The 13,438-nt window shown below is 24.7% G+C and overlaps 3 protein-coding genes across 3 annotated transcripts; all 3 read right to left on the reverse strand.

Annotated features, from left to right (window-relative positions):
- Nucleotides 1-1,348: 1,348 nt before the first annotated feature.
- Nucleotides 1,349-2,446, reverse strand: LOC128960170 (uncharacterized). The gene has a single exon (XM_054306242.1). The coding sequence runs from the start codon at nucleotides 2,444-2,446 to the stop codon at nucleotides 1,349-1,351; it is 1,098 nt and encodes a 365-aa protein (XP_054162217.1).
- Nucleotides 2,447-5,804: 3,358 nt separating this feature from the next.
- On the reverse strand, nucleotides 5,805-7,006 carry LOC128959398 (uncharacterized). Its single transcript, XM_054305342.1, has 4 exons — nucleotides 6,963-7,006; nucleotides 6,758-6,881; nucleotides 5,946-6,685; nucleotides 5,805-5,872 (listed from the first exon to the last, which is right to left on the reverse strand). Exons 2-4 carry the CDS (start codon nucleotides 6,864-6,866, stop codon nucleotides 5,837-5,839), a joined length of 885 nt encoding a protein of 294 aa, XP_054161317.1. The 5' UTR covers nucleotides 6,867-6,881; nucleotides 6,963-7,006; the 3' UTR covers nucleotides 5,805-5,836.
- Nucleotides 7,007-10,431: 3,425 nt separating this feature from the next.
- Nucleotides 10,432-11,735, reverse strand: LOC128960172 (major facilitator superfamily domain-containing protein 4B-like). The gene is made up of 2 exons (XM_054306243.1): nucleotides 11,687-11,735; nucleotides 10,432-11,612 (listed from the first exon to the last, which is right to left on the reverse strand). Exon 2 carries the CDS (start codon nucleotides 11,551-11,553, stop codon nucleotides 10,432-10,434), a length of 1,122 nt encoding a protein of 373 aa, XP_054162218.1. The 5' UTR covers nucleotides 11,554-11,612; nucleotides 11,687-11,735.
- Between the last annotated feature and the right edge of the window lie 1,703 nt (nucleotides 11,736-13,438).

Below are 13,438 nucleotides of genomic sequence, written 5' to 3' on the forward strand. Positions count from 1 at the left end.
AATTTTGCATGTTAAAATTGACACATTGAATATCAAGTAAATGATTTCTGGTTTTTACTGGATCATCTAATAACCATTTGACATTATAGCATGTACAATTAATAGGATTGCCACTAAATATAAACTTAAATCGAGAATTAGGTTCACAATAACTAGAAAAAACATTTTCGTTTATATCGGCAATTATATTATTTGTTAAATTGACCATGATCACTTGACTATCATCGTAATCATTATACAGATAAAATGTTGAAACCATAATTTGAAAATCATTAATCTGATTGTAAGATAAATCAATTGTCAAATTTTGTTGAGTTGATAATTGAAAACTACTAAAATCAAGTCTACTGATATTGAGATTAACTAAATGGATATTGGTCAATTTGGTTAATTCATAGAAAACATTACTTCCAATAAAGTCAATAACAGTGTTATTGTTATCAGTGTTACCATAAATTCCTATTTGTTGGAGATTTGGAAATCCATTTAATGGCCATATAAAGGCATTCAATTTGGCTATTTGATCAATATGTAATACAGTCAATGACCCAGATGATTTTGATAATATTGCATCTAACACTTTGAAACTTATATTACTTAATTTTAATTGATTAAACTGCAAACTGGTTACACTGGATATTGGTTGAACATTGACAATGTTTTTCAATGTTAGACTATTAGTCGTCACATTTGTTAACAAAATACTTTTTACTACTGATTTAGTTTTTGAAAATACTATTGTTTTAAAGTGAATGTGTTGTATATTTAACTTAATATCAGTCTGTTTGCACGTTAGGCTTTCCTCGATTGAATCGCATAGACAGCCAATTATATACTCACTATTTGGACAATTAAAAGTCATCACATAAGTTATTAACATTATTAATAAATAATTTAGCAAATAAATTAGCATTTAAAATTATACTGTATAAAAATATAAATTTAATTATTTAAGATATTTTTTGTAACATTTCAATTTAATAATAATACTGTATAAGTTTTAATATAATATAATTTTAATGACTAAAATTATACAATTGTTTTTTTTCAATAACTGTTATCAATGTGTAAAACAATAAGTAAATAAAAATAACTGTTTTGTAATTGTTTGATATCATTATATACTATTATTATAGAGTACTATTGTAAAGACTAGTTCGTTGAATGATAAACTAACAAAATAAACATAAATATTTAACATACAGTAATATACAGTATTTTATATAAAAATACAAATGTATATATTGTATTAAAAATTTGCAATAATATTAACTTAAAATTAGTAATTTAGGGATTGTGAGAAATTGTTAACTCATTTCATTTAATAAATATAAAAACTACAGGTGCCTCATTGTTGTTTTACATTTAAAATAAGATCCCTGGGCACTTTTCTTACGGCATAATTGGCCACTGAAATTGACATTAAAGATATGGTCACACCAGTAGTACAAATATATAAAAGTATAGATGGGTTGGTCTCCATAAAACTACTTATAAAATAAGATAAAACCATTGATGGTATAGCACAGGGACCTACAATCCAACCACTTAGTCTATCGGTTATCTTTATATATTGAGCCAAAAATGAATACGTGGAGATCCAGGTAATGGAAAATCCTAATGAGATAATCACAGAACTGATCCACAATAGAATCAGTTGGTTTTGACCTAATATTTGAAATACTAGTCCGACTAATGTAATGATAACCTCAACGAGTATAACATGTTGTGGTCTTATATAAAAATAAACAAATATACCGATGACTCGTCCAAAACTAGAGGCGCCGCTTATAGTGGCTGTAATTAGTGTTGACTTTGAGGCCGACAAATGCAAAACCGGTTGGTATTGAAAGAAGGTGTCGGCAAATGACGTGTATTGAACTTCAGCTACAGTTCCGCACGAAAACAATAGCGTCGAGCAAACTAATAGAGTCCACTTAGGGATGTATTTTTTTCGGCGATCCTCATCTTCTTCTTTAGTGTTTTCCAATTGATTTTCATTAACTGACTCATCATTTACATAGCGATAGCGGTAAATAAAAAACATAATGAAATAACATGTGGGCCCTAATAACTCAAATGAGCCTCCAATGAGAAACGGTATTTTCAGTTGCGGTCGTCGATCATAATTGAGACACCATTCAGTGCACCGGGAGTTTGTTTCAACATACGTGTGGTTTGTTTCACACTGTTTTTGTGTGACACCTGGACAAACATCGTTGCCAATGACATAACCTCTCATCATAACTGGTCCTACTATAGAGCCCACACTCCATAGTAATTGTCCAATTACTAACATAGATGGACTCCGATGTTTCCACATTTCAATTAAGACAACATTGTTAGTACCGTCCCATATAACACAACTGAACCCATAGATATAGCCACATAACCACAAATGCCAGTATTGTGTGGCCCAGGGATAAAATACTGTACTCAATGACATTAGCGTCACAACCAAACATAAGCACAGTTGTCTATTTATCCATTTAAATATTATCATAACTATTGAATTTAAAAAATAATAAATAAAATATATGTAGACTTTTTACTATATCGAAATTATTATTTAATTTACCGGACGATCCGCTTAGTGTACCAATTCCTGTAAATGTCGACATTAAGCCTAACATGGAAAGGGATGTATGAGCCGTATGTTGTAAATCTACATAAGCTGACGGTATAAAAGAACACGTCAAACCCTATAAATATTATTATTATTTATAAATATTTTATTTATTCCTTATAAACACTATTTAGACAATACTTACAAATAAAAAATGATTATAAAAATGTAAAACAGTGTATATATATTTAAACACATTTGGCATATTATTATTATTATTATTATTATTATTATTATTATTATTTGTTTTAGTTAATTCATTTTTATTTAAACTAATACTTGAATTAATAGTTTCAGTAGTATTCATATTCATATTATTATTAATATCCATAATAAATTATTGTTTATTTATTATATTTAAATATTATAGTTACATTTAATATTAATTTAAACAAGTAAATATTTTTTAAAAATCAAGTGTCCTATAAAAGTAAATACAGTATACACTTTTATTGAAAAATAAATTATGATATTTATTAATAAATATTTTTAATTATTATTTAATGTCAAAATAATATCTTAATTTTTTTTATAGAGTTCTTGAGTTTTATGATAACAAACAATTGTTAATTGATAATTATTGCTACTTATTATTAATTGAAATAATACTGTAATAATGTTTATCAGATATTTGTAAAATTTTAATGTTATTATATTGATATATAGCTAAATAAGACTAGTATTGGTTAGTATAGGATTTTAATACAATCATTATTTTTAAAAATGAATAAAAATAACATATTTTAATTATAGTAGTTTTTATAAATTTTAAATTTGCATAAATAAATTAATCTAATGTACTGATTTAACTGGTTGAACATTTAAAATCATGTCCCTGGGTACATTCCTAACGGAAAACATTGCAAAAATATGTACCACTATTGATATGCTCACACCTACAACACTGACGTATAAAATTAGAGACGGATAGGTATCCATTAAATCACTAATAAAATAGCCGATTACACTGCCGGGGATATTGCACGGTCCTATAAACCAACTGCCCATAATATCGGTCAGTATCATATAGCGAGCTATAAATGAGAAACAAGAGATCCAAATAGAGGAGAAGCCTAAACTGATAATCATTGAGCTGATCCACAGTAATGTCAAATTATTTTGACCAAATATTTGAAAAACGTGTCCACACAATGATATGATAAGTTCAACGAGAATCATGTTTTGTGGACTAACATGTAATGTGACAAACATTGATATAAGTCGTCCCACACTAAACGCCCCGTGCATTGCAGATGTTATGATAGATGCCTCCGATGCCGACAAATTGAGAACCGGTTGGTATTGAAAGAAAGTGGCGGCAAATGCTGTGTAAAGGTTTTCAGTTAATATTCCCGTCAAAAATATCAGCGAAACACATGTAAGTATAGTCCACTTCGGAATATATTTCAATCGGCGCTCCCGTTCCTCACGTTTAGTGTCTTCAGATTTATTATCACTGTTAGACTCATCTTTAATATAATGGTAGCGCTTAACAAAAAACATAACAAAACAAAACGCTGGCCCTAATAGCTCTACTACACCTCCAATAAGAAACGGTATCTTAAGCTGCGATCGTCTATCGTAATTACGGCACCATTCAGTGCACCGGGAGTTAGGCTCACTAATAGTCTGATTGTCGAAATAATGTTTTTGACAATCATTTTGTGTGACACCCGGACATACATTATTGCCAATCACATAATTTTTGACAATTAATGGACCAATTATGGTGCCCATACCCCATAGCAATTGACTTAACAGCAATATGGATGGACTCCGATGTTTCCATATTTCAACCAACACAACATTATTACACCCGTTCCAACATCCCATACCAAAACCATATAAAAGTGTACACAACCAGAGCTGTCCTAATGTTGTAGACCAGGGATAAAATACTGTACTCAACGACATTATTATCACTACCAAACAGAGACACAGTTGTCTATTAAGCCATCTGTAAGTTAGCGAAACTAAATTTATTATTAATAAAAAAAGTATATGTATTTAATACGAAATTTATTTAAAAATAGTAATATTTACCAAATGAACCAAACAGTGCACCGATTGCATGAAATGTGGGAATCAATCCTATCATCGATAAGCTAGTGTTAGCCAAGTATTGAAAGTCTACATAAGTCGGTGATAGCATTGAATACGTTAATCCCTTTTATTATAATTATTTAAAAATATATATATATTAATAAAGAATTTTACAAAACTACTGAAATTTTTGTAATATTTTTATTTTTTACTTACAAATAATAAATGATTGAAAAAATGAATGCCTGTATAAATATATTTATACATATTTGACATTTCATTGTTTTGGTTAACAGAGTAGCATTTATTTTCAATAATATTATTTTTATTGGATTTATTAATATTAATATCACAATTTTTAATCATTGTAAAATTTATAACAAAATTAACAAAATTATTTTTTAGTTATTAAATTAATAAAAATAACAATTTTTGTTGAGTTTCTATGTATTTATATATTAAGTGTATTGAATAAATAATTTTTTATACAATTAAAACATAATTAGGTTTTTTAGAAAACTTATTTGCAATAAAATAATAAAATTCAAAGATTATAATTAATTTTTATTAGATAAATGTAAGTGTCAATAAATTTTAAAAATAATATCCTTGCAAATTGCTACTGAAAATATTATTTTATAATACAATAAAAAAAATTAATCTAACTAAAAAAATCATATTATTAAATTAGGTTAAAAAACTTAATTTTTCATTACATAGTTCATGTTCAGGTCATAAACATTGTTTAAAAATTAAATTAAAAATGTTTTTGAAAAAAATAACAGACTATAACTCAATAATCAGATCATAAATTATTTGTTTTACAATTTATAAATTCAATTTTTTTTAATTAATGTTCTGATTTAGTCAAATCAACATTTAGTAATAGATCCCTGGGCACATTTCTAACTGCAAACATTGCCACCAAATGTGCCACAATTGATATTATGATACCTGCAATGCTTACATATAGTAGAATAGATGTGTTAGTCTCCATAAAGTCACTGATAAAATATCCCAAAACTATATATGTTATATTACACGGGCCTATAAACCAACCGGATATAAGATCAGTAAATGTTATATAGCGGGCAACAAATGAGAAACATGAGACCCAAATTGAAGCAAAACCTAAACCAAGTATTATAGAACTGATCCAAAGTAAGATCAGTTGGTTTTGACCCAACAATTGAAATATAAAAGCTGTTAATGTAATGATTAATTCAATGAGAATCAGATTTTGAGGAACAATATAATGAGACACAAAAATACAAACAATTCGTCCAAAAGTAAAGGCGCCGTTCATTGAGGAAGTTATTACTGAGGCTTTTGGTGCCGATATGTGAAGCACGGGTTGGTATTGAAAAAATGTTGCGGCAAATGAATTGTATAGATTTTCGGCTGATATACCAAATAATAGTATTATCGAAACACAGATAAGTAAAGTCCATTTAGGAATGTATTTCAGTCGGCGATCCATTTCCTTGTGTTTGGTATTTTCCAACTGATTTTTTTTAGTAATTAAATCATTTTCTACATAATGATAGCGTCTAACAAAAAACATTATGAATAGACATATTAGACCCAACAGATAAACTAAACCTCCAAAAAGAAACGGCATTTTCAGTAGTGGTCTTCTATCGTAAGTCAAACACAAATAATTGCACCGGGAGTTAGACTCAATCATATGTTTTGAACATTCTTGTTGAGTTACTCCCGGACAGACATCATTGCCAATAATATATAATGAAACCACTAATGGACCTAAAATAGAGCCCAAACCCCACAGTGTATGACATAATAATAATATGGTTGGACTTCTGTGTTTCCATAACTCAATCAGCACTACATTATTGCTAACAACCCAACACCCGCTGCCGAGTCCGTATAAAAATCCTAATAACCACAATTGACACAATGTGTTAGCCCAGGGAAACAATATTGTTGTTAAAGTCATCAATAAGACAGATAGACATAAACACAATTGTCTGTTAATCCATTTAAATAGTATATTAACTATTAATAAAAATGTTTTTTATATTTTATTATTATTCTGCAATATTTTTCAATAATAAAAAATATATTTACCTAATGAACCTATTAATTGACCGATGCCTTGAAATGTTGGTATTAATCCAATCATAGATAACTGAGTATTGGCTGTATATTGAAAGTCAACATAAGCAGGTGTTTGCATGAATAAAGTTAATCCCTGATTTACATTTATTAATAAACCTTTTTCAGATATTTATTTATAAAGTTTTCATAAAAAATAAATTAATTTGATACTTACAAATAAAAATGTTATATAAAAGTGTATACCAGTGTATATGTATTTGCACCACAAAGGCATTGACTTATTAGTAGCACTATTATTGGCATAATTAGTATTTTCTGTATTCATATTATTCACATTAAGTTTATTATACAGTATTCTCTAATTATATTTAAATTATATAATTTTAAAAAAATTCAAATTAGTAAACAATATTCATTAAATTTTTAAACAAAATTAATTTTAATTATTATATATATATATATATTATAAACCGTTCAATTATTTTCGTTATCAAAATTTAGAAAAAGATAAATAATTATGAATTTGTTTTTTATTTATAACTTCATATATAATAATAATATTAAAATTACTTTTATATTATAAATACTTAATTACATAATTAACTACTTATTTACTTATTTAATTAATGAAAAAATTAATTAATTTGAATATTAATTTTATTAATTTCTCAAACTTTATGTAAAATTATTATATTATTTGATTTTAACACTTATTGTATGTTTTTAGACATTAATTTGTTTATTAACAGTCATAATGAATGTCCTCAAAGAAGTTTAAGCAAATGGTCTGTCGTTTGATTGTATTGTTACTATTGGTATCAACTTCTTGGAGGACATTGATTATGATTGTTAATAATCACAATAATGATTCAAAAAACATATTTAATAAAAATTTACTATTAATAAAATTATTATAATAAAAATACTTATTCACATAAAAACATATTTTTATTTATAGCTAATGTGATCTAATAAGGCTATATTTTTATTACAATTTTTTATGCATAATTTATTTTTAAAATAGGATATATCATAAATAATGTGTTAATTTAATCAAATGAATATTGAATAAAAATGTTGTTGGGCATATTTTTCACTGTATATTTTCATTCAAAATTTTATATATTATTAATTATATTTACTTTGCAAGTATTTAATAAAATATTATAAAATTTTAACTGGTTTTTAGTAAAATATTTAATTAAGAAAATCTTAAATTTATAATATAACTTTTATAAATAAAATACTAATTCATATTAAGTTTATTACTACAAAATGAATTGACATTGATTATATAGTTTATAGGATTATTAATTAAATTGATAAACATTTAAATAAAATTGTTGTTTTTATGTAACAGTGAATTTTAATACTTTATAATAAATATTTTATTGATTACAACTTATTTTGAACTTATAATTTACAGCATATGTCTAATCAGATAGTCTGGTGTGAGACCTGACGTACCGTTTCTACTCAATACTTGATTTCTCATCAAAAGTCTGCGACTGTTCTCTCAAAGACAGTGAGAGAGCTTTTAGTCTATTTTTATTGATATTCATGTGAAAGTAGACAGTATTTTCCTTTTATTTAATTACTCCTCAAATTAAGGTTAACGCATGCAATAGACATTAATACAAAAAGTGGGGATGTGGTCACCTAATACCCTGTTTTCATAAAAAAAAACTATAAAAATATTTTCAAAATTTCTTAATAAAAACGCTACTTATACTTGACTTAAGTATAAAAAAAACTTTGAAACAAATTTTAATTCAAAAACAATAAAACCATACTTATAAAGTACTGTATGAATTAAAACGCGTGCGTTACATATGACGTATATAGTTGTTTTAAGTTAAAGCGCGTTTAGTTTAAAATAAATGGACACAAGAGGAAAAAATATTTTATTGATAAATTAAATTTAAGTAATTATTATTAAATATTAATTTTATATTATATAGAATTTAAAACTAAAACTTCATAGACTTATGAAGAGACATTGAAATTTATTAATGTTTGGCGAGACTTCTGAAACCGACTGAGCAATAATCCGTTGATGGCAACAATTACATTTGATATTGTCATTGTTACGCAAAATCAATGGCCATTTGTGGAAACTCTCCATCAGATGGAAATTTAATGAGTTTCAAAAAAACTGATGTTACAGCTGTTATAAATGATTCAAATATATCACAGTCTTTCGACTTTCTAATATCAAATATTATACCGATTTCTCAGTATTCACAATTGGTTGCCAAAACCTTAATAGCAAGTATTATTTAAATATATTTTTATACTAACTTTTTAACTAATTTCTATTTTTTCCCTTTTATTAGTCCCTTTTGGGCTTAATATGACTAAGTTATCTAATAGATAACTAAAAGTCTTGTTATAAAGAGTTGATTGACACGAAAATTATCTCTAAATCTAAAAAGTCATAGTTTTGATAGCTTGGCTTTTTAAATACTTTTAATTTTCTATATAATTATTATAATATTAATTAAAATCAATAAAATATATTTTTACAAACTTTATTAATTATTAATTTTATACAATTTTTCTAACTAATTTACAAAACTATTATAATAATTTAACTTTAGTTTAATAATTTGTATAATAAATTATTGTAGTTCACTATTAATATTTAAATAAATTGTAATTATATTTAAAACGTCTTATTTTTAAATATTCATTTTCAAAACGTTTTTGCTTATTTATTGTAGTTATAGTAAACAATCTCTATATATCATAAGTGTTTATTTTATAATTAATGTTTTTATTGAATATTAAAGTATATCTTAATAAAAACGATTTTATACTTTAGTTTTAGAGAAATACTTGCAGAGAATGCTTTATAAAAACAAGGTTTAAAAGTGTATCAAACATAATATGTAATGAGTACTTTAAATCCTAATCTTTTAGTTATTTAACATTTGAAACTTGGATTAGTATTGGAAAAATGTTGCAAAAAAATTAAATAGATTTTCGGCATACAGTATAGCAACAAATAAAAATATTATTTAAACAAATATCCAAATAGTCTATTTGAAATGCACTTTAATCGACGCTCTATAAAATATACAGAATTTTGAAAATTCAGTATATAATTGCATTGAATAATTCAATAATTATTATATGATAATATTTTTTTTAATTAAAACATTTTTAAAAATAATTTAGTATAACTTTATATTTTTTAAAAATATTTATATATATTCTATAAATGTAAAGAAATTATTAATTTATTTAATTAGCAAACATAAGCAGATAATACACTACTATCAAGCATTTGTTTTTATTTAATACAAAAAAATATTAAACTTTATTATTAATTTAATTAGTTGTAGTAATAATAATAATAATAATTATATTTATAATAATTATTAATAAGTTTAATAAACTTTTAAACAATAAATGTTTTCAAAAGTTTACGGCAGTATAATTGTATTGATGATCAAATACATTGCTTTTGTTATAAACACGCTATTCTTAATTTTATTAATAACATTTAGTAATTAAATAATACTAATTTTTGTTTATGTATTAACAAAAATCAAATTTATAATAAAAACTTAATTATTATGAACAAACTATTTAATTGATTACTTTAATGAAACGATAATTTTACTGCATAACTATGTATAGCTTATGTTTATCTAAAATTGTATAAACTAAATAGTTTATCAATGTGATGATTTAGTCAAATCAATATTTAGTATTAGATCCCTGGGCACATTTCTAACCGCATACATTTGTACTAAATGTGCTACAATTGAGATGGAAATACCAGCAATGCTTAAATATAGTAGAATAGATGGGTTAGACTCCATAAAGTGACTAATAAAATATCCCAATACTATATATGTTATATTACACGGCCCCACATACCAACCGGATATTACATCCGTAAGTATCATATAGCGGGCAATAAATGAGAAACAGGAGACCCAAACTGAGGCAAAACCTAAGCCAAGTATAATTGAACTGATCCAAAGTAAGGTCAGTTGGTTTTGACCCAATAACTGAAATATATAACCGCCTAATGTTATGATTAATTCAATGAGAATCAGATTCTGTGGACTGACATAAAGTGCTGCAATAGCACAAACTACTCGTCCAAAAGTGAAAGCACCGTTCATTGTTGATGTTATTATTGAAGCTTTTGATGCCGACACGTGAAGCACGGGTTGGTATTGGAAAAATGTTGCGGCAAATGAATTGTATAGATTTTCGACTAATATACCAAATAAAAATATAATTGAAACACATGTAAGTATAGTCCACTTTGGAATGTACTTTAATCGACGCTCCCGTTCCTCGTGTTTTGTTTCATCCGATTTACTTTCATCTAGTGATTCATCTTTTATATTATGATAGCGTTTGACAAAAAACATTATAAAGGATATGATTGGACCAAATATTTCCAAAACACCTCCAATGATGAATGGGATCTTAAGTAATGGTCTCCTATCATATGCTAAACACCATTGATTGCATTGGGAGTCAAACTCATTGATAGTTTGATTATTGAAACTATGTTTTTTACAATCTTGTTGAGTAACACCCGGACAAACATCATTGCCAATAATATATGGTTCTATCAGTAATGGACCTAAAATAGTGCCCAAACCCCACAGCATATGACATAACAATAATATGGTTGGACTTCTGTGTTTCCATATCTCTATGAGTACAACATTATTGCTAGAATTCCAGCACCCGACCCCAAATCCGTACAAAAATGATATTAACCATAATTGCCACAATGTGTTAGCCCATGGAAACAATATTGTACTTAAGGCCATCAATAAGACAAACAAACAAATACACAATTGTCTGTTAACCCATTTGTATATTACTGTTACTATTAATAGAAACCAAAGTTTTAATTGATTTAATTATATGAATTAATTTATTGATAACATTTAAATTATATACCAAAAGCTCCAATCAATTGACCGATGCCTTGAAATGTTGGTATCAATCCAATCATAGAAATGCTTGCATAAGCTGTGTATTTAAAGTCTACATAAGCCGGAGCTTGCATTGAACTTGTAAACCCCTGATTAACATATACAGTATTAATACACATTTTTTAAAGTTATAAATATATATTAAGTTTTAAAAATTATATATATTAAAAAATGTATAATACTTACAAATAACATGTGATTATAAAAGTGTAAACCAGTGTACATGTATTTGCACCACAAAGGCAGTGACATAACATTATTAACACTTTTATTATTAACATTATTGGTTTCATCAATGTTTATATTGTTTATATTGATTTTATGATTTTTAAAATTCATAATTTAAATAACTTTTAACAAACGATGTCTATCATAATAACGCATAGATTTTTACTTTAGATTAACATTAATTATTAAAAAAAATATTTTGTTTAGTTTTTATGAAATTATTATTAATTTATATTATTATAATTTTTTATATTAATTAAAGCACTATACAAAGTACATATTTTCAATGTAATTAATTAATTAATACATAACAAAAAAATAATTTAATAATATTTTCAAAATTTTTATTATTATTAATAAGATTTTTTTGCAATGTAATTTATTATTGCAAAGCTATTTACTATTACAAAATTACATTATTAAGTATTTTCATATTTTATATTTATAACATTTTATATAAGATATAATCTTGTATTTGATTTTAATTAAAATAAATAAATATTCATTTTACCTATTAAAATTTTATTTATTTTATTGAACTATATGATGTTACTATTTTATTACAAATTTTTATCTATTTATATTATTTTCATTATCAAACATTGACAATGACAATGAATGACAACGCATTTGAATCATTGTTTTACACAATACATTACAATTTCAATTGTATTGTAATAACAAAAATAATGTAAATATTTAATTTAATAATACTAAATGAAATTAGAAAAAAATATATAATTTATAAATAATTATAATAATAATTTTTAAAATTGTTTTCCTAAAAAATACATAACCGTACACTTACTTCTAGATTCTATACAATGTAATTAATTATTGTTACATTTGTTGATATATAAATTGATGTGATCAAAAATATATTGTTTTTATTAAATTTAATGTTAAACAAACATTTATAAATAAATTATAAATTTTATAATTAAAAATAATATTTATTATTGTACAGGTACATTTCTTTTATAATGTTATTGCATGTCACACTCAACAAATTATTGTTTTTATTTTATGAAAAAATATAATTATTTAAATAACAAAATACATTATTTAAAAGCAAAATACATTACACAGTTATATGTTTTTTTTTTGTTGATATAACTGATATCATAAATGAGATTTTAAAATAAATATCAAATAGAAATAACTCTAAATAATGACAATAGGTTTAAATTTAAAGATTATTAACTAAATAATATTGATATTTTTTATTAATTACGCTACTAAAACTTAATTTTTTTATTATTGTCTATGTAACAAAAATAATTAATATTTTTATGTATCAAAATATTTAATAAAAAATTAATTATAATATTTTACATTTTGCTTTTTGAGTATAATCAAATAACTATAACTATAATTATTATTTTGTTTTATTTATGATATTTTTAAATTATTTTTTAAGATTATAGTGCAATGTTTTATGTAAATAAATTAAAATATTCTAATGCAGAGTATAGATCATAAAATATTT

The sequence above is a fragment of the Oppia nitens genome, unplaced genomic scaffold, assembly GCF_028296485.1.
Source record: "Oppia nitens isolate AA-2021 unplaced genomic scaffold, nextdenovo-longstitch-racon4-pilon3 scaffold4_pilon_pilon_pilon, whole genome shotgun sequence".
NCBI classification, from domain to species: domain Eukaryota; kingdom Metazoa; phylum Arthropoda; class Arachnida; order Sarcoptiformes; family Oppiidae; genus Oppia; species Oppia nitens.

What these genes read in the sequence shown, in the direction of transcription:
- LOC128960170 (XM_054306242.1), bottom strand. Translation starts at nt 2,446, where the DNA reads ATGTCATTGAGTACAGTATTTTATCCCTGGGCCACACAATACTGGCAT.
- LOC128959398 (XM_054305342.1), bottom strand. Translation starts at nt 6,866, where the DNA reads ATGCAAACACCTGCTTATGTTGACTTTCAATATACAGCCAATACTCAG. An exon ending in TCAATTAATAGGTTCATTAG is followed by an intron (nt 6,686 to 6,757) that starts GTAAATATATTT and finishes TTTTATTAATAG; the next exon opens with TTAATATACTATTTAAATGG. An exon ending in CCTTTACTTTTGGACGAATT is followed by an intron (nt 5,873 to 5,945) that starts GTTTGTATTTTT and finishes TTACATTAACAG; the next exon opens with CTTTTATATTTCAATTGTTG.
- LOC128960172 (XM_054306243.1), bottom strand. Translation starts at nt 11,553, where the DNA reads ATGGCCTTAAGTACAATATTGTTTCCATGGGCTAACACATTGTGGCAA.